This window comes from Nothobranchius furzeri, chromosome 11, assembly GCF_043380555.1.
Source record: "Nothobranchius furzeri strain GRZ-AD chromosome 11, NfurGRZ-RIMD1, whole genome shotgun sequence".
Taxonomy (NCBI): Eukaryota; Metazoa; Chordata; class Actinopteri; order Cyprinodontiformes; family Nothobranchiidae; genus Nothobranchius; species Nothobranchius furzeri.
In genome coordinates, this window is record NC_091751.1 from 26,259,914 (window position 1) to 26,282,815 (window position 22,902).

Consider the following 22,902-nt stretch of genomic DNA (forward strand, 5'->3'; position numbering starts at 1 on the left):
ACGATCTGTGGCTGATGAGTGAAAACAAAAGAAAAACATTCGGGACTGAAGCTCCGTCAACGCCGACTGGCGACGCGGCTGCATTTCTAAATAAAGAATGTCATTTTGGCGGCACGTGCAGCCGCAGCTCACGGTTCTGGGAGAACCGGGCATGCCCGTCCCATCAACAGCAGGTGGCGCTCACCGCTCTTCCCATCTCACAACCAGAGCGGGAAAAAGCACATCGGCTTGGATTATACAGATGGGAGTCTGTGTGTGAAACAACGCCAGTTAAATTATTACTTGTGTGTTGTTTGTGCGCATGCTGTTCAGTAGCTAATGCTAGACTTAAAATAACCATTTTTTATTTGGCCCTACACACTTTGCGTGATGCGTGTTTGGGGAGCGCAGGCGCTGGTTTAGTGTGAGATATTGGAGGTGTGGCGTGAGAGCGTGTAAAGAGGGTCAAATGTGTGTGTTGGCAGCCCTGTTATTGTACCTTTAATGTAGCCTGGCTATCCATCCTATACATGTAAATATATAGGCCGTGTTCGAGTTGAGCTGCGCCTCGCCCGGAAAACAGACGAGAGCAGACGGAAGCAGCAGGGGGAGTGGCTGAAAGCCGGCATTTAAGTCGGACACAATTTCCTGCATGTGTAGCTCGCGGGTGACGATGGCTGAAGATATCGCGTTAGCGTTCACACTTGTTTAATTTTCCATTTTAATTCTGGTGCCTGTTAGCAGCTGAAACACATCCTCATGTGCTTGTGGATATCATATATTGGATATGAAGACATGACTGCAATAATAAGTAAAGGTCATCAGCTGTAGGTTTAGTGTGCTCATAGGAAACGTGACAAAAGAACAGAAATCACATTTCTCTTTATGGCCTATAGAGTTGTCATCATCAACGTAACATGACTTACAGAATACATGTGACCAACTAACGTTTCTCATTCTACCACCAGATGTTTGGATCAAAATGTGAACCAATCAGATCTTAGATCAGGTGAGAGCCAGGCGTTTCCCGTCATCCTCTATGTTTTGCAGCCGATGGAGAGCAACTGCAGCGCCTTGCTCCAAAATCTGCGGCCGCCTTGATCTCACGAGGTTGTCGTTACCTACGTATGCATGACGTCAGAGCAAGTCGGCGTCAAGTCGGACACAAATTTAACCGGCATGCACTGCTCGCTGATCACTGGTGATCCAATCTGCACAGAACTAGCTCATCTCGAACACAGCCATAGTCTGGCCATGGACCTTTCATAGGGGTGGAGTCTACGGTTGTCTACCAAACTGCCTCTGCATGAAACTGGACAGTGCTTGGACCAATCAGAGCAACGAACAGCGTAATATACCCATCGCAATGGAAAACAGTCAACGGGACAGTCCGTACTGTTGAAGAACGGGGTTGTCACGGGGTCCAAGAAAAACCTCAACTAATTTTTGTCATTTAACAAATTGTTAAATTTAATTAATTGTTCAAAGTTAACATCAAAGCCATTTCAAACGAGCGCCTTTCCTGAGCCAATGCCATCTTTGTTGCTTTCTCCATCGCAGCTCTGACATCATCGGCTAATCCCGCCCAGCAAACAGAGTGCTGTGATTGGCAAGACCCAAAAGTGTTTGGGTCAATGGCAGGCCTGCTGAGGCTACAATGGAGCGTAGCCAGACCAACCTACAGAGCTAAATCTGTTTGCTAAGTAATGTGTAGTCAATAGTATAAATGAATGATTTGTCAGTTGTACTTGAGGGGGAAAAAAGCTCTAGTGCACCTGTTTCGATTAAAATCAGAAATAATCATTAAAAATAAATTTATTTTCAGTAAAGTTGACCTTTAACAAGGTCTTTCCTTGTGTTTAGCACAAACTTGAATGTTTTAGACCAGTGAACTGTAAGTAGGTCTGCTTTTATATTAATGCTCAAGCTTGCTGATGATTATGGCCATGTGTTTGGATGGAGGTGAATGTTTATTGTTTCTAATGTTCAGTAGGCTGAATTCAGTGTTTTTAGCTTTTTAGCTGATTTTTTTTGACTTGGTCCAAGTGTTGTTCATCTGAGGCTGAACTTAGGAGATAAATGGTTGGTGTTGTTGTAGAACTTTCATCATGACACAGAGCAAAGTTTAAAAACCGGTCTGACCCTCTGATCTAGGAGCTCTCTGCCCTGGCTGACCTGTGTGGATCTTGGTGGTGTGTTGTTGCAGCCGGGGGTGAATCCTGTCAGGCTCCGCTCCTTCTCCTCCTGGTAGATGCGCTCCCTCTCAGCCTCGGGGAGCTGAAGGAAGCTGTTCATGGCTCGCAGGTTGACCAGCAGGGACTGGGAGGCGTGTTTTGGATCCTCCTCCTTCCGTAGGATCTCTGACAGCAGACCCTAATAAACACACAGATTGATGTTTTGTTTCTATTTTTGGATCATTAGTTTTAAAATCAATATTGGCTGGACTTCCTCTTTGATACATCACCACTGCTTTAATCCCATTTCCAGGTGTAATGCCAAATAAAGCACATAGATTCATTAGAGATTAGCGTTATTGATCTAATTCTTCCTGGAGGTTACATCTGTCTGCTGAGTCCAGTTTGAAACCAATCATTTCATTTTAGTCTTTCAGGCTCAGACACACAAGAGACGTCTGGTTCAAAATCAATTTCAAAAGATACCAGCTCAGTGGCCTTGTGGTCGAGTGTCTGCCCTGCATGGGACTGGGAGATCGTGGGTTCAAATCCCCAGTTGGGCCATACCAAAGACTTTAAAAGTGGGACCCAATGCTTCACTGCTTGACACTCAACATTTAGGGTTCGAATGGGGGGGTCAAACCACTAAATAGTTCCCGAGTGCAGCCGTGTCTGCAGCTCACCACTGCCCCAGGGCATCTCACCACTGCCCCAGGGTATCTCACCACTGCCCCAGGGCATCAGTCAAACGCGGAGAACAAATTTCACCAGTGTGTGACGACTAATGGGACTTTAAGACATACAGCTTATCCTGCAGTTTGAAAGAGCTCAAAAAGTTTTTCCATTCACAGCCAGTTTATGTAGTCAGTGATGAGCTCATTACTGAACTTGCTTTGTTCTGGGAGCTTCTTCATACAGGGAAGCCGACAAACCCTTCATGCAAATCTCAGGGCTTTTTTCCCCAAGAAGATTTCACACCAGCATGAAGGAAAAGCCTCCCTATTCAGACCTTAACACACTGCTGGATGGCCCCCAACATTCTGCCTCTGAGAAAAATGAGTCTTTGTGTGGAACCATCAAATGTGTCTTTCACTTGTAGATAATGTTTTGGAGTCATGCCCAGCGTGTGTGGCTGGCACCAAAGCACTTCGGACTTCAGGGGTGGGTAAAACCAGAGGGGATTATTGAAATAATAATATAATAATATCCTTCCTGTTGGTGTGGTGGTGAATATAGGATGATGGACTCAAATAACGCAGCACTTCTCTCATAGGCATGTGGCACAAACAGAGGATGAAGAAGATGGAGTGACCACGAGAGGTGAAGGTTAGGAGGATAAGAAGGCTGCCAGAATAGGTGGTGAGAAACCGCGACAATGGGATCGAGTGAGCGAGAGCCAGGCAGCATTTCTCTGAGGGGTTGTGATTAGTCGGCCTAGCAGCTGCTTTACTGCTGGCACCGGCTTCGAGCTGCAGAGAGCTGGCACAAATACATTATCACACTTACACAGGGGGAGGGGACACTGCAGCACACACCGTGCCAATGAGAACACCAGCAAAGCTAGCTTTCATTCTGCGCACCCCTCCTAGCTATACCTGGGTCCGGTTAAAAGCCACACGGGCAAAGATAGCCTGGGAGATGCCCGCTCTCTTCAGCTCTTCTCTCACATTCTGGTAGATGTCACCCGGGACGTCCGTTGGTGCAGCTGAAGACACGGCTGCTGTCTGATTTTGCAGCCCGGTTGTAGCGCCTCCCCCTGGAATGCTCGCGGGCTGCTGTAGGGCTTGAGTATCAGGGGGTTTAGAAAAGACCTTGGCAGGAGTTCTTCCTACAGGGGGGTGGTTGAGATACTGCTGTGGTGAAGAGGATGGACCCGGGCCAGCCAGCATACGGTTGACAGCGTACTGCTGGTTAAGGAACTGAGCCATGACGAGCTGCTGGTTGACCATTTGGGAGCTGAGAGGCTGGCTAACCAGCCCTGGAGGGTGGAGACTGAGGGCTGAGCGAGGACAGATGTTGGCAACTGCTCCATGGGGGAATAGAAGGTTTGAGTTCTGATCAGCTGGACCGCTCGCTGGAGGCTGCTGGGGGACGGGCAGATCTGCAGACAGCTCAGGAAAACTGTCAGCCTCTGGACAAAGAGGAAGACAGAAAACACAGATTACACTGATGTTAGAAAATCAATATCAGTCCTCAGAACCTCTTTAAACCCCGATCTTTCACAAAGACCAAAGCATCTGCAGGTAGAACTAAGAATCGCTGGGCTCTGAGTTATTTGTAAAATGACTGGAGTCTTGAAAATGCTTATTAAAAATTAGAATTGATACTTTATTAATCTGCTTGGTGAAATTATTTCTATGCGTCTGACCTATCCCAAAGGAGCAGTGAAATGGCATGAGTACAGCACTCAGGAGAAACTGTCAGGGTTCAGTTTTCTGCCTAAGGAGACTTCAACACACGACCCTCTGGAATCAACAGGGGTGCCTCCAGAAAATTTTGATAAGGCCAAAGAAATTTTTGGGGTGGCACACCAAATTGGTCCTTGTGGTAAGTCAGGGAGAATTTAACCCGTGGCGATGTATTGCATTGCCCCTTTATTAATTTTTATTAAAACAGTACGTATCCAAAACATATAACTTAAATTTTACAAACACTTCAGAAAAATACATTTCAGTTATTTAAAATGTTATTTCAAAATTTTTTTAAAAATGTATTTTTAATAATTTTTTTTTGTTTATTTAACCTGTTGCTGTGTTCACAAAAAACTATGGAGAAAAACCTTTTTTAAATGGCGAACAGCAGAAACGTGTATTTTTTCAAATTCTGACTATTCCTTTACTCATTAATTGTATACATTTTATTTTGATTTACAATAATGTAATGAATAAACAAGATCAATTTATGGTTTGAGTGAACACTAAAAATATTTATTAACACTGGCGTTTCCTGGGGGGCCAGCAATTTTCTAGGTGTGGCCATGGCCACCTCTGGCCACCCCCTTGGGGGCTCCATTGGGAATCAAAACACTCAACTTCTGATCAAGTGAAAGTGCCCAAAAACCTTTGTTAGCTTTGGTTAACTCAGTTAGCTTGTAACTGTGAAATTAGTGGCTGACTCAGATCCTCAGAGCCTTGCTCTCAGCTAAACCTCTGCCCATTTTTGGATGGTCTGGGCATGACGAGATTTTTGACATGACCAAGATGGCGGTGATCAGAACCGCCCATTAGGCTTCAAGTCGAAGCCTCGGAATTCTGACGTCATGGAGGGTTTTTCCATTATTTTAACAGTTTGGTTTCAATAAACCTGATTAAAATTTTTAATTATCTTATCACATAACAATTAGTGGCCAAATGAAACAGTCAATTGTAGAAGAACCCCTTTAGCCAGCCAGACGCAAGAAAGGCAAGGCCGTCGTCACACAGCTTAAATTTAGCTAAATCGCGTCCAGCAGAGACCACAGAGTGTCTTGACTAGTAAAAGCTAACCATTAGCATTAGCAACTTCACAACACGACAGAACTATTTCAGGCTTGTGCTATTTTTGGAGATAAAACATCAGCGTTGCAAAGCAAAGAGAGCCAGCGGTAGAGTTGGTTGCTGTTATCCAATCAGTGGTGAGATGTTTGATAATCAGGAAATAAGACTCCATATCCTGCCGTCTTCAGCTCTCCTCTTTTCCGGCTCACTTCTACTTCCTGAAACAGGAGCGCCAGAGCTTTTTCTCAAAGAGATCGACTCACAACTAGAGACCACTGAGAATATGTTGAAAAAACAAGTGAACTTGCTCTTAAAATATGAAGAAAATGTCTTGTTTTGAGTAAAAAAACTGCCAATGATCTGAACTAAGGTTGTTTGGCTAGAATTCTTAGAACAAGTAAATAAATACAACACAAGATTAGCAGAGGTGTGACCAAGTCATTGCTTTGTAAGTCACAAGTCTTTCCAGTCAAGTCTCAAGTCAAGTCCAAGTCAAAGACAACCAAGTCCAAGTCGAGTCCAAAGTCAATGATGTGGAAATCCAAGTCAAGTCCAAGTCCTTAACTTTGAAATTTCAAGTCATAATCAAGTCATCTGTCCAACTTCAATTTAATTACAATGATGATAAATATTTTACTAAGTCAAGTCACAAGTCATTAAAATAATGACTTGAGTCTGACTCGAGTCCACACCTCTGAAGATTAGTTTTCTTAGCTTTAAGAATTGCTGCCAAACAACTTTTGTTTACTTATTGGCAGTTTCGCTTACTCAAAACACTAAAAGTTGATCATATTTAAGAATATTAGCATTGTTTTTTGTGTGTGACTAAAAATAAGATAAAAGAACAAAAAACAAGGCTTTCTTACTATCTTGAAACCTGGTTTATGTGGCGTAAGAATGATTAAAACCTCTCACCCTTGATGCATTTGGACCTCTTGAAGTGTTTGTACCATCGACCAAACTCGTGACACTTTGCAGCAGAGACATTTGCATAGTAAGTGCTGTTTACAATGGAGGAGATCATGCTCTGAAACAGAAAGGAAGAGACAAAGAGAATTCATTACATCCTCCTGCTCCTGCCACGGGTGGCCCGAGTGTCTCAGCTGTTCACACATCTGATATTAATGATCCCAGATCTGTGTTAATAAAACGACCCCCGGGAAAACAAGATAATAAAGACTGATGAGTGTGTCAACGTGTGTGTGTGTGTAATCAGACAAAATCACCAGAGGTCATCGGAGACCTGTCTCTCAGTGGCACACACAGCTTTTCCCTTAAGACCAACATTCTGTGCAATCTTTACGTCTGATTACACTTTTCATCATCACATATTTATTTTAATCTGCTTTTCACCAACAAGAGCACCAGAGGGGGAGGTTAAGGGGGTGTAGGCGGAGGAGGAGGAGTCGGAGGAGGAAAGATCATAAAACAAAGCCAAAGAGTGAACAATTTTTCTTTTTCCAAATGTCCATGGCTCCTTTAAGGGAAATAATAGACTGAGCTGGTTACTACTACCTGATTATTAAAAAGTGTTTGCTTTTGAAATTTTTTCATTAGAAGTTGTGAATATTTTTTTATCAGTTGTAAATCGCCCCCTGAACAGCCTTTGTTTGAAGAAATAGAGTTTATGGGCTAACAGCTGCTGTGTTGAACTAAAAGATTCTTTGCGAGGTCTATTTAGAATCACAGGGTTCCATTAAATTCTATGATTATTTAAAGACCAAGTTCACTCGTTTTTTCAACACTTCAATGACGGCCTCTAGTTTAAAAGGTTCTGCTGCTCCTGTTTAAGGAGGCAGCAGTTAGCAACAGCTTTTAGTTTCTTATTTCCTGATATTGGAACATCTCTCCTCTGATTGGCTAACAGCAACACGACTGTACGACTGACTGTTTGCTCTGCAACATGGATGTTTTATCTCCACAAATAACACAAGGCTGAAGGAGTTATGTCGTGTTGTGGAGCGGCTAATGCGAACTGTTAGGTTCTACATGCTGGGATGTGCTCTGCTCTCTCTGGGATGCTAAATCAACAACAGTCTTTCCTGTCATGAGCCAAGATGTGTGACGTAGATCGGACCAACGTCTCTGATCCGAACTTCCCCGTTTATCTCATGCAGGAAATAAGTGTAGAATTCTATTTTACATTCTCCCTGCATGTTAAACTCCCAAGTGATGATCCAAAATAGCAAGTTTCTCAGTCAACTTGGTCTTTAAAATGGTAAAAATCATCACCAGCAGCAAAATGTGGTTCTTCTGGTGCAGTTTCATCCTGAGACTAGTTTGGCTTTGTCTATGGTTGTATGCTGGCAGTCCTTATCTACTTATCACACTGATACACACTCACACACACTGATACACACTCACACACACTGATACACACTCACACACACTCATACACACTCACACACACTGATACACACTCACACACACTGATACACACTCACACACACTCATACACACTCACATACGCTCATACACAATGATACACACTCATACACACTGATACACACTCACACACACTCATACACAATGATACACACTCACACACACTGATACACACTCACACACACTCATACACAATGATACACACTCACACACACTGATACACACTCACACACACTGATACACACTCACACACACTGATACACACTCACACACACTGATACACACTCACACACACTCATACACACTCACATACGCTCATACACAATGATACACACTCATACACACTGATACACACTCACACACACTCATACACACTCACACACACTCATACACAATGATACACACTCACACACAATGATACACACTCACACACACTGATACACACTCACACACACTGATACACACTCACACACACTCATACACAATGATACACACTCACACACAATGATACACACTCACACACACTGATACACACTCACACACACACACACACACACACTCATACACAATGATACACACTCACACACACTGATACACACTCACACACACTCATACACACTCACACACACTCATACACAATGATACACACTCACACACAATGATACACACTCACACACACTGATACACACTCACACACACTGATACACACTCACACACACTCATACACAATGATACACACTCACACACACACACACACTCATACACAATGATACACACTCACACACAATGATACACACTCACACACACTGATACACACTCACACACACACACACACTCATACACAATGATACACACTCACACACAATGATACACACTCACACACACTGATACACACTCACACACACACACACACTCATACACAATGATACACACTCACACACAATGATACACACTCACACACACTGATACACACTCACACACACACACACACACTCATACACAATGATACACACTCACACACACTGATACACACTCACACACACTCATACACAACGATACACACTCACACACACTGATACACACTCACACACACTGATACACACTCACACACACTGATACACACTCACACACACTGATACACACTCACACACACTGATACACACTCACACACACTGATACACACTCACACACACTGATACACACTCACACACACTGATACACACTCACACACACTGATACACACTCTCACACACTCATACACAACGATACACACTCACACACACTGATACACACTCACACACACTGATACACACTCACACACACTGATACACACTCACACACACTCATACACAATGATACACACTCACACACAATGATACACACACACACACACACACACACACACACACACACACACACACACTCATACACAATGATACACACTCACACACACACACACACACACACACACACACACACACACACACACACACACACACACACACACACACACACACACACACACTGATTCACATTGATTCACACTCCATAACAGCCTCAAAACAGTTTAGACCAGGGCTTTTCATGTCCAGCACATTTTAGGGATTTCTCAGGTCCAACACACTTGATTCAGCAGACCAACTCACTGGAAATTTGTCCGGAGTTTTTCACACCAGCCTGTCCGTCTACCAGACCTGTTGACTTTCTGTGGGTCCCTTTTCATTATTCTGGAGCCACCACTCACTCTTGTTTCCTTTCGAGCTACGTACCACGATTCCTATCTCGACCGTGTCTGTCCAGACCCAGTGCCAGTCACTCCGCGCTTGCAGCAGAACACCACTCCACACCCATATTGCCAGATAATGACAGGTTGTTGGGGAAAGGGTAGTTTTAGCCTCTCTTCTGTGGCTGCTACCTCTAAAACATAAATTAGCAGTTATTTTTCTTCATTTTAAATCTAAATTTTAACCTGAATTAAGAATTGATTTGAAGTTATACTGGCTTCTTCCAAGCTAAAACTGGTCTTGTGTGAATGTACCGATGAACTTTAACATCTGTAAAACAGTTTGTTTAATTTTATTCATTATTATTAGTATTTCTGTAAGACTCCACAATGCTTGTACATCTAGCTGCTGCTGGTGTTATTAATGCTTATAAATAACATGTTTGTTAATTTTATCACCATGGAAAAGTTCATTAATATTGCTTGCATGAAATGTAGAAACGGGAGCCTTTTTGAGTCGACACTAATTTGAATTAGCCTAGCCATTAGCCCATCAATCCTGTAGGAAATGAATAAGATAATAATTATTAATAACTTTTGCACCGGAACACACTTCCAGATGTGAGTAAAATCATTTTAAAATAAAGGATGGAGTGATGAAAGGAATGACGGAATACATGAGGTGGAGCTGTTGCAGACAGACAGGCTGGAAGTCTGCAGATCCAGATAGGCATTAGCCAAGGCAGCATAGCTTTTTAAGAGATACTGATCTCTCCTTATCTGTTTTTCCTTCCCCCACACAGCAGACATTATCAGCCTTAGCATCTGGACTTCCTGTATAATCATTGGTCCACATATCCACTCACAAACACAGTCACAGACACACACAAGACAGAGAAGGGCAAAATGCAGCTTCACGTCCATTTAACCATCTCCTTTTGACTTCTGCTTATTTGTTTGTGTTTTAAAGGTTAGATAATAAAACCAGAGTCAGGGTTAGGAGGACAGGAGACGCAGTGTCAGGTGGATGCATGTGATACCTGAGAGAGTGGGCACTCTTTGGCCAGGGAGCTCTGATTCATGTCCTTCAGGAGCTCCTTTAGAGCGTTCCTCACCTTGGAGTGACTCCACTGCTCTGCTGGCAGGTCCTCCAGTTTGGGACAGCTGGCAAAGATCCAAGAAAAACAAACTGATGAGATGTCCCAATCCTGAGGATGATTTTTTCATGTTTTTCAGTGATCGGAGGTGTGTAGAGGCCTCCTTTTCCTGTCTCGCCCTGTTTATGATCGGGTGTTCCAAAAGAAGTCAACCACATGGATGATGAATCATGTGGCGATTTATATTTCGGATTTGAAGTTAAAAGATCGGATCGGAAGCCCAAAATGCTGATCGGGACATTCCTAGTGTTACTATCCCAGAATTCCCTTCAGAGCTGCAGGATGCATCAAACAACAACAACAAAATAAACACAGCTAAACATTGTTTGTACATCTAACACATGCATGTCTCAAAACTGGAGGAAATGCATGCGTTAAATAATAAAACTCCCTTCCTTAAGAGACTCTGGGCTGCAGAATAAAGCCAGACCTTAAAAGAAATCATGAGACTTTAAAAATAATCACTCTTCTGGGTTTTAGTCTGAGAACATGAGATCAGAGAAGCAAAACCACTGGAGAGAGTAACACATTTTAGAGAGAACGTCTGCTTCGTGGGCTCAGATGTTCCCTTCTCTTTAGGTGATGGTTTTAGGTTTATCATCTTATTTTTCTAAACTCTTTTCTCCAGCTCAGGTCGTGGAGAAAAGAAACCAGGCCATAAATCAGGGGTTTTCTGGGATAAAATCCTTTGATTTGAAATAAAAATCAGTGAATCTGTGATGAAAACACGGATCCTTGTTCAGCTTTTCTGCTGTGAGAGAGTAATGATGTCATACATTATTTATAGATGCGGGTATGGAGGCTGGAGATAAGCATCCTGTCTGCCTCCTACCTGTGCAGCTGGATTTTCAGTGTGATAACATGGTGAACATCCTGCAGCATGTCGGCCACTGTGGCGTCAGGAGCGTCGGTTACACACGACAGAGGAACCGGGTTCCACCTGCCCACCTGGATCAGACCTGAACACACAACACAACACACACACAACACACACACACACATGCTGGATAAATCTGAGTCTAAATGTGTGTATAAATAGGTGTATGTGTGTGCACCTTTAGCCTGTGCTGCAGAGCTGTGGGAGTAGCCCAGCGTCAGCAGGGCCATCTCTATCAGCTGATTGAACAGAAGGTCTCGTTTGACCAGCACAAACTCAGCATGTTCCTCTTTTCTCTCAACCTCCAAAAAATATTCTTTGTGCTCCACCACACAGAAGACCGGCAGCAGGGTTGCTGTGGTGGCAAATGGAACGTTTATCATGAAAAGCTCATGGCACTACAAAGAAACGACTGCAGGAGCATTACAGACGTAGAACACAGAAGAAATTAAGTACATGATAATAATTAAAACATTTTAATCCTCATGATCAGAACCTTTAGTGTGCTGCACTGAGGTTGTGGGTTTCTGGACCTGGCAGGAGGTGTTGACCGCAGGACTGCCCTGCCTTCTCCTCTCTGGAGTCGAGGATCCCATCATGTGCTGCTCCAGCCGAGCCACCTTGGCAGGAGGGGGTCGAGGGTTTATAGCTAGGTCCCTGCTCTCAGTGTCGGTTACTCCATCACACGTTGGATCCATCTGTGGCTTCACACTGTTAAAGATGAAAGCACGTGTAAATAAGTCGTCCTTACACCGACAGAGCAGTGGTGTGATTGTTGTCACATAATCCATGCTTGTAAAGAACATTTAAAACCACCACTTTATAAAGTTATTTTGAAATGATGAAAAACTGCAGCGTCAACTTCACACAGGTTCTAGAAAAATTCTGTTAATGCAACAAAACTTTAAAAAGTAAAAAAGAAAAGATAAAAATGTCCTGATTATAGGAACATGAACGTCTGATTCATGAAAAGTTCTTCTGAATAATTTCCACAAGTGAACTGTTGGTTTAAGCCACAGTATGTAATATTATTACTTGTTTACTAAATGCTGTGCATCCGTTCAAAAACTTGTCCATTTTCATTAATATTTCTCACTATCGTCTACTTAAATATTCCAATTAGCTGGAAATTTTACATTTTAAATACGAAAACTACTCGATGCTCCATAATCATGCGCCGCCTTGAAATACCGAAGCCGTTTAGGGACATAAAAGCTATAATGCTACATTTCACGTTTGCGCTTTGACATGAAAGTCCTCCTCCGTAAACGTTGCTGGTTTGGGGGAATTTCTGCTCCTTTCCTTTGGGTTGCTTGCCCTGCTCTAACTACACGTGATCGCTGAAATTAAAGCTGGGACTTTCTGATAACAGTTGTGCTGGACGCACAGCTGCGGTGGAGAGGGAGACAGGTGACGTGATAGAAGTGACAGCAAGAAGACAGTTGCTGCAAATGTCTGATCTGACTTGTTCTACATTTATTCACAAGACACAAACAGAGGGCTGTGGATTCCCTGAGAGAGACACTGACCGTAGGAAGCAGCAGAATCGGTGAATAAAACGTGCAGACAGTTGAAAAATGGTGTGTGGTGTTTTCTGTGTGTGGCCTCGAAGTAGCTGTCTGTGCTACTCAGTGTGACTCTTCCCCGTAGCCGTGCACACACCTCAACAATGACACACTGACCTTTTGATGCATGTGGGATACTGTTGCTGCAATACCTGCTCTGAACTGCGTGGCGCTAAGGAGTTGAATTTTTTTACACACTGGGGCTTTCATGTGAATTTACCCTTTAAATAATTATTAGAGTTAATCATGTTGTTTATAACTATTTATAACATTAAAATGAAACATACTGAGTAGAAATATATGATGGGATGGCACATGTTGAGGAGAGTACTAATCCTGTTAAAGAGACAATGTGTAGTTTTTACTGATAATCTCTGAAAATATCAATCGAAATGTTGCTGAAAGTGAATGAAATGATGCCGAGCTGTTAAAAAATATTGGCGGCTTCACAACATATAACCATAAAAATCAGGTTTAAAATACATGGGAGAGGGTTAGGGATGGGCGATACGGCCTAAAACCAATATCACGGTATATTGAGGATTTCACCTCGATAATTATAAGTGGACAACAACTGCAGGTATGCGCAGAAACAAAAGTTATCCACTAGATGGGGCTGTCACATGTATTGTGTTGAGTCACATTTTTACGAGACTCAAGGTGATACAGCTTCTTAAAGGGACATAAATGTTGCCAACCTACACACCTCTTAATTTTTTATCATCAGATTCATTGACATGGGGAAAATGATCACGATAAGAGTCAGAGTTTTCGATATTGATTAATTTTCGATATATTGCCCTGCCCTAAAGAGGGTCTTAGTCTCTGGGCGACGCCATATTAGATGCCATGTTTCCTTCTACGGAGCCCTTAAGGACAAAATGCATTTACTGATTTGTAACAAACGGTTACAAAATTTCACCATTCATAAACATTGTTTTACACATTTACCTCTTCACTTGCTGCCAGTGATAAAAGGGAGTCTGATGCGCTTGGTGTTTTGCTGGTTTGCACTCCCTGGGGCTTTTTGACCCTAATGGGAATCCACTGGTAAGGTCTTACTTCAATACAAAAATACTGATTGCTTGCAACGATTTAGGTATCTACTGCCCCCTATCGCCAGGAAAAACGCACACCGTCACTTTAAAGAGATGGAGGTCCTGTCAACCTAGATCAGGATACGTTTATAACAGGACAAACTGAGCAGCTGGTAGACTTTTTAAATCATAAGCCTTGTCTGCTTGATGTGAAATGTGTTTATCTTTGACTTTTATCGAACTAAACTCTGATAATTAAAGCATCCTGACCTACTTTGGCCACATATTACATGCTTCCAGGAAACAGTGTGCCTAAAGACTGCACACCTGTCCAAATCACACATCCCGTCATCTCTGATTTACTCCTCCAATCATCTTTTTAAATGGTTGAAGAAGATTTCCTCAGCCAGTGAGAGCTTGCACCACCATACTCATCCTACTCCCAACCTCTCACTCATCACATAGAGTCAAAAATTAGAGATTAATGTTTTTAACCCTCTGGAGGCAGGTGTTGCAGATTAGCAACAGTTAAAACCTACCTACCTGGTTACTCCACCTACGTATTTCATGAACATTTTTTAACTCAGAAGTACCCCTGAGATTTGTTATGGTGTCACTTTAATACAAATCACAAATCTTCTGCTGGTCCTCCTAAATGTCTGTCCTAAATATGATTTTACTTTTTATTTTCTCTCCCTTTGAGGTTTTAACAATCTAAGTAGAGCTGGTTATTGAAGACACAAAAACATGTTTAGCACTCTTTCTGAATTTACTATAATCTGAAATTTACCTGCACTTAAAAATAGATATACTTTACCTGATCAAGACAAGGCTATGTTGTCTCTATTGGGGATCACAGATCAAAGCTGATCACCATGACATGTGGGGTCCCCAAGGCTCAATTCTAGGACCACTACTCTTCAATCTTTACATGCTCCCTCTGGGTCAGGTCATTAACAATAGCAACATAGCCTATCATAGCTATGCTGATGACACCCAGATCTATCTAGCCCTATCACTTAACTACCGTCCGCTGGACTCACGCTGTTAGTGTCTAGAGTAAGTTAACGCCGGGGACACACCGGCCGCGGAAGCGCCGCGAAGCGCCGAGAAGCGAATCGCTCACGAAATTCGGCCGCTGCTCGCCGCTCCTCAGTTCAGATCAGACGCGCCCCAGTCGAGGCGCGCCTCGGCTCAGCTGTAGTTTTTCTTTTAAACACTTGGTGTCCTCCATTTCCTCTCTGCCTTTTCTCAGCTCTTTTCCTACGTTTGAGTGTTTGTGCGCGTGCGCGCGCGCGTGTGTGTGAACCTATGGTATGAGTTGTTTCTGCCAGTTGAATCTCTTGGAACCCGCTCCAATTCTGCAGCTGTATCCTAGCAGTTTCTTCCGACATGGGTACGTAAACAATCATGTTTTTCGGGGGTCGTACAGCTCCTTGTGTTTCTCAACTTCCATAATTAATTTAAAGTCATCCATCCTAACTGCTTGCCTCAGACTTTCTGCCTCTCTGTCCTGTTTGCTCCGGTGAAAAGACACCCAAAACCACTCCCCCCTTCACGTGGTCACACACGCACACAAGTTCGATGTGTGTGTATGTGTGTGTGCGTGTTCGTGTGGTTTTTCTGCAGTGTCTGTTTACGAACACATTTGACTATTGCGGAATTTTATTTTGAAATGCTTTATTTTGTTAACTTTACCGGCCTGCCTCTTATGTCTACGTTTGACTTCCTGACAGAATTGACGCGATTCACCCGCGGCTCGCGAAAAAAATAGAGCCAACGCCGAAATGATCGCTGCACGGCGCGGGCTGGAGCGCCGGCGCGAGGCGATTCGCGGCGCTTCGGCGGCCCATGTGGTCTATAGAATAGCTTAACAAGGGCGCCGAATGAAGGCGGTCCCATTTTCGCGGCGCTTCCGCGGCCAGTGTGTCCCCAATGCAGTCAAGCTTCCGTCAGTTAAACAAAGACAAGACTGAAGTTTTTGTCTTTGGCAACAAGAAGGTTAGGATGGATGTTATTTTTCAGCTAGACTCCAGGGGAATAAAGGCAAAGACCCAGGTTTGAAATCTTGATGTTACCATTGATTCAGACCTGAACTTCTCTGGACATATTAAGGTTATAACTAAATCACCATGTTATTACCTTCATCAAATATCAAGAGTCAGAGGTCTCATGTCCAGACCAGACTTAGAGAAACGTTTTTCATGCTTTTATTACTAGTCGACTGGACTACTGCAATGGTCTCCTAACTGGTCTTTCCAAAAAAGCTGTGAAGCAACTGCAGCTTGTTCAGAATGCTGCTGCTAGAGTCCTAACAAGAACTAAGAGAACGGAGCACACCACTCCTGTTCTTAGATCTCTACACTGGTTACCAGTAAACTACAGAATAGATTTCAAAGTGCTCCTACTAGTTTATAAATCACTCAATGGCATGGGGCCAAAATGCATGTCATATCTCATTCCTGTATAAACAGGGCTCTGATAGTCCTTAGAAACAATCAGCTGGTAGACCCTCGGGTCAGAACCAAACAGGGTGAAGATGCTTTTAGCTATTATGCTGCTCACCTATGGAATCAGCTTCCCCAGGACCTCAGATCTGCCCAACTCTAGAGTTTAAATAAAAACTAAAAACCCTAATGTACTCGTCAGCCTTTGAATTAATTGTTTCTTATGCTGCATCGTCTCCGCTGTAATCTGTGATGCTATTGCTCAACATAAATTCTATTTTCCTTTTATCTCTAAATTATAAATTTGTGTTCTCCTGTTTATTGTTGTGCCATTTCATGCTAAGTGTAAAGCACATTGAATTGCCATTGTGTTTGAAATGTGCTGTCTAAATAAAGCTGGCTCGATGAGGACCAATCCTAATACCGATTTTCACCTGCTGAGCTCACTACAAACAATTATAGTAACGAGAATAAATACAACTCCAGATTAACTTGATTGATTTTAAAACTTAAAAGGATCACATGAAAGACCTGTCATTGATTGGACCAGTTTTAACTCTTTATACACCTGACTGGTGCTGTGATGGACTGAAAGATAAAATCTGATTTTTGATTTGCAATCACAATAATGCTGAAAATCCCAGACTATATTTTGGGTGTATCTCTTAGTTCTAGCATATACATATACACACACACACACACACACACACACACACACACACACACACACACACACACATATATATATATATATATATATATATATATATATATATATATATATATATATATATATATATATATATATATACACACACACATATTGAAACGAACAGGTTGAACATCACATGCATAATTAAATGAAGCCAATTAGTGACCTGCATCCCTTAATGGATGTCAACAGAGCTGCTGTGTTTCCATAAATGAATAAATGAAAACTGTTTTGGACACATTTATGTCTGACCTTCATCTGTACAACAATTACCTTCAAGTCCAGTCAAAGTTCTGTGGACATTCAGGTCCGCTTCTCATAATAATAATAATAATAATAATAATAATAATAATAATAATAATAATAATAATAATAATAATAATAATAATAATAACGAATCCCCAGTCGGAACCACGTCGCTGTAAACCTTCTGGTTCTGCTGATGTTGGGTCCAGGTGTGATCTGGTTCCTGCAGACACAATCTGGATGGTTCTGTTTAGGTCGCTTCCATCGGTCTCCTGATGAGGACCCGACTGTCGGGATGTCTCGCGCTCCGTTCCTCCTCTGATTGAACGTTTATTTAACAGAAACGATCTCACGTGTGCAGAATGAGTCAGCCCGTGTCCTATTTCGGTCCTAGACGACGTCTGTCTCTCCGGTGGAAGGACAAAGTTCCCAGCGACCTCCCATCATCCACCCAGAGCCCCGGTGTTGTACCGAATCCGTGCACCAGGCTGCAGAGAGAACAATGCGCGGAGCCGTGCCTCCTCCTCTACCTGGATCATGTGTGAGGTTTTACACCCACCGACACCGGGGCACTGAAGGCAATGTGCGCACGCGGAGGGGGAGACGAAGCACCCCCCATTCTCCTCCCCCACACCAAACACGAAGTCTGAGAAACAACCAGCTGGATTAACATATGGCGGCGGCGCAATAACGAATTCACGTGCGCGCGCCGTTAATACATTAAATATGACATTTGCGCATAAATCTATGTATTATGCTCCCGCTGCATGCTGTGCACGCGCTCATTATTGTCTTTAGGGTAGATTAGAGCTCTCCATGGTTGGAAAGTGAAACAGAGGCAGTGAAGTTGCTGCTATGTTGGCACAAAACTGGTGGATCGTGTTCAAAATGTCAAAAAAAAAGACTTACAGAAAGCAAAAACTCTGTTAGAATCAAACAAATAAAGATCAGTCTGTTTTGTTTTTGTATGAGTTAAACTCAGTGATTTTTGTATTGATACTAAACAACAAAAACAAAAACCTATTTATTAGACATGCTTTATTTATTTTCTCCAATGTCAACAAAACAGCAATACAAAATAACACCACCAAGAAAAAATACAATCTAATTCATATATATATATATATATATATATATATATATATATATATATATATAAAGAAAAGTGAGGAAGAAAAATAATAAATAAATAAACATACAAGCAAATAAATAATAAATTACTTAATAAATAGTAAGCGTTTACCTCCTGAATTAAATAATGAGGGAAAAAATGATTAATAACATAAAAATTAAATAGACAGTGTGCAAACATTTTTTTCAGTCTAAATTGTTCTAACACACCTGGCAAAAACAAATTCAATGTGATAATATACAAAAAATACATTTTTACAGTACCTGATGGAGATTAACAGTTCATCAGAGAAAACTGCAGAAACCTGGAGCTGAAATCATGCATCAGCGGGAGATATCTGAAGGTAATCCAAATATCTCTCTCACACACACTCACACACACACACACACAGAGAGAGAGAGAGAGAGAGAGAGAGAGAGAGAGAGAGAGAGAGAGAGAGAGAGAGAGAGAGAGAGAGAGAGAGAGAGAGAGAGAGAGAGAGCAGTCCAAGTCAAAGACTTGCCACCGCTATGATCCCAGATCTGTCTCTGCTGCAGATGCCGATGGCTGGAGGAGAGGGAGCAGTCCATGCTCTACTACTTTTGACTAATTAAACAAAGTGAATTAGCTACCTCCCCAGCCAGAAAGAGTCATGGCTAGTTACACATCACTCATCGTGACTAATTCAAAGAGTGAGAGAGAGATGTCACTCAGTGGGGTGGAAACACACCAGTGTTTGCATCATCCTACTTGCACCTCTGGGTATCCAGTTCAGTGTGTTTTAAACTTTATTATGTGTGTGCATCTGCTCCTATTTTATTTCTGGCTTGACACATCCTCGATGAGGCTGGCAAGCTAAATGATAATTAAGACCATTACACGCTCACAGAGCGTGCTACCAGTGCAGCACGCTGCTCCCTCAGTTTGGGCCCCTTCTCAGGGGACACCTTACTCTTACACAGTCATGTTTCTCCCCAAATTAGGTAGATTTTCCTTCCACCTCATTCGCTGTGGATGTGATGTGGTTATTATAAACTCATGATATGGTTAGTGAGCCTGGGTGGAGGCATCATATTGGAGTAATTCCATGCTGTCGTTCTTTTTAAAACACAGAAACAGTTTTGTTACCTGTTTTGTCGCTACGTTTCGTCTGCGGCTGCAGACTTCCTCAGGCTGATGCTGATGGTGGCGTCACTTCCTTCTCCATTTATCCGCGGGCAGCAGAGGACGTTGTCACCCTCTGCTGCCCGCTCTCCCCTCTCCGATGATGCAGTCCCATACGCGGTCCAACGTGTAAACTCCATCGTCCCTGTTCATGGTCCCACATCCACGTCTCCTTATCTCGATTGCTTCTTTTATCTATCTTTTGTATTTCTGATCTTCGGTGTTTATGATCCTTGTGTTGTCCCAGTCCATTATATGGTTTTCTTTTGTGCAGTGATCTGTTACGGCCGATTTCTTTATTGTACTTTCTGCTTCTTCTTTTGCTGCTCTCGTGTGTTTTCGACTTGCCTCTTTCTCGCACTCCTTTCTATGTTCTATTGTTCGTGTGTTGAGTTGGCGTCCGGTTTCTCCTATGTATGTTTGATTGCAGAGTTTGCATGGGATTTCGTAAATGACTCCACATTTAAGTCCAGCTGGTATCTTGTCTTTTGGGTGTACTAGTCTGTTTCTAACTGTCGTGTATGGTTTTGTTGGTGTGTTTATGTTGTGTTTTTTCATTGTTGCTCTTATTTTTTCTGTTATGCCTCTGATGTATGGTTGGGTTATCACTGGTTTTGGTTCTTGTCTTTCTGGGTTTCTGGTTCTTTGCTTTGGTTGTTCCTTTCTTTTTTTGTTTTTGTTTGTTGTTTTCCTTTGTTTATCGCCCATGTCGGGTATCCGCAGGTCTTTAAAGCAGGTTGTATGTGTTTGTCCTCTTGTTTACGATCTCTTTCTTCTGTTATTATGTTTGTTCGGTGATATAATGTTCTGATTACTGACATTTTGTGTATGGTGGGGTGTTCAGATGTCCATAATAGATATTGGTCTGTGTGTGTTGGTTTCCTGTATGTGTTTATGTTTAGGGTCCCGTCGGTCTGCCTGGTGATTTTCATATCCATAAATGCTATACTGCCTTCTGTTTCTGACTCATAAGTGAATTTTATGCTGCCTGTGTCGTCAATATTATTTAAATTTTGTGTTAATGTTTCTGTTTGGAACCATGAACAGGGACGATGGAGTTTACACGTTGGACCGCACAACTGCATCGTCGGAGAGGGGAGAGCGGGCAGCAGAAGGCGACAACGTCCTCTGCTGCCCGTGGATAAACGGAGAAGGAAGTGACGCCACCATCAGCGTCAGCCTGAGGAAGTCTGCAGCCGCAAACGAAACGTATAGCGACAAAACAGGTAACAAAACTGTTTCTGTGTTTTAAAAAGAACGACAGCATGGAATTAGAACCACGACACAGCATGAACACACCTAAGATGATCATATTGGAGTGTTAGAGGGAGAAACGGATTGCCAGCTCTCTGAATCTCTCTCTCACTCAAACACATGCATTGTTTTTGATCAGACATAACAATCAGAATTGTTAGATGGAATGCACATAGGACCCAACAAGAAAAATAATATACCGGCCCGTATCCAAACTCCTGTTTAAGGCAAACGTTTTAGAATAATCGTATCATGTTTATCATAATGTTCTGATTAACTGACCAGGGCTTTTTTTGGAATGTTATGTTGGATCTGTTCTGGGATGGTTTTCTTCCTATACGTCTGTTAGAAGTTTCAGTGTAAACCAGATAATATCAAACTCCACAGAGCCATCACAAGGAGTTCCTCAGGGTTTCTTCCTGGGACACATCTTCTTCTTGTAATCCAGCCGTTCAGTCAGGTTTCCCAACGAGGTCCACAAGTTATCCCCTTTAATTAGCTGCTTGACAGGCAGTTTAAGCACTCTATAACTGTCTGCAGCTGAACACAGACAAGGCTACAACTTTAATTACTGCAGCTGACATCGCCTTTGGTGACATCAAAGAACAGCTAGGTGAACCAGAATTCTCCCATCAATCAATCAATCAATCAATCAATCAATCAATCAATAAACAAACCCATCCATCCATCCATCTATCCATTTATTTTCATCCGCCATCCATTTTCATCCGCTTATCCGGAGCCGGGTCTCGAGAGCAGCAGCCTAAGCCGAGAGGCCCAGACGTCCCTCTCTCTAGCTTGGGCCAGCTCCTCCGGGGGAATCCCAAGGCGTTCCCTGGCCAGGTGAGAGACATAGTCACTCCAGCATGTCCCGTGTCTTCCCTTGGGTCTCCTCCCAGTTGGACATACCTGGAAAACCTCACCAGGGAGGCGTCCAGTTGGCATCCTGACCAGATGCTCAAGTCACCTCAACTGGCTCCTCTTGATGTTGAGGAGCTGTGGATCTATGCATGGAGAAGGCATTCTACCCTTTTCCGTTTTAAGACCATGGTCTGGAATTTAGAGGAGCTGATTCTCATCCCAGCTGCTTCACACTCAGCTGCAAACCACTCCAGCGAAAGATGGAGTTCACTGTTTGATGAAGCCAACAGGACCACATCATCTGCAAAAAGCAGAGACCTTATCCTTAGACCACCAAAATAGATCCCATTAACACCGTGGCTACACCTAGAAATCCTGTCCATGAAAGTTATGAACAGAATTGGTGAAAAAGGGCGGCCTTGGCGGAGTCCAACTCTCGCAGGAAATGAGCTCGACTTACTGCCGGCAATGCGGACCAAGCTCTGGCACCGGTCATACAGAGACCTAACAGCACATATCAAAGTTGGGGTCCCCCTTTTAAATAGGGAACCACCACCCTAGTCTGCCAATCCAGTGGAACTGTCCCCAATGTCCACCTGATACTGCAGAGCCATGTCAATTCCGGGTGGATCTCATTCACCCCTGGGACCTTGCCACTGAGGAGTTTTTTGACCACCTCAGTGACCTCTGCTCCAGAGATTGGAGAGCCCAACCCAAAGTCCCCAGACTCTGCT

General features: G+C 42.9%; 1 protein-coding gene across 5 annotated transcripts in view; it reads right to left on the reverse strand.

Moving 5' to 3' along the window:
* Positions 1-19,236, reverse strand: part of satb1a (SATB homeobox 1a) — a 29,113-nt gene extending 9,877 nt beyond the window's left edge. The window contains exons 1-7 of one of the 5 annotated variants that reach the window (XM_054745195.2): positions 19,174-19,236; positions 12,268-12,482; positions 11,727-12,126; positions 10,778-10,901; positions 6,545-6,656; positions 3,749-4,284; positions 2,155-2,352 (exon numbers count right to left, since the gene is read on the reverse strand). In XM_054745195.2, the coding sequence (XP_054601170.1) occupies positions 2,155-2,352; positions 3,749-4,284; positions 6,545-6,656; positions 10,778-10,901; positions 11,727-12,126; positions 12,268-12,469 (1,572 nt within the window). In that variant the 5' untranslated portion in view covers positions 12,470-12,482; positions 19,174-19,236. The other 4 variants (XM_054745190.2, XM_054745184.2, XM_015955809.3 and 1 more) reach the window with 4 other exon arrangements.
* Between the last annotated feature and the right edge of the window lie 3,666 nt (positions 19,237-22,902).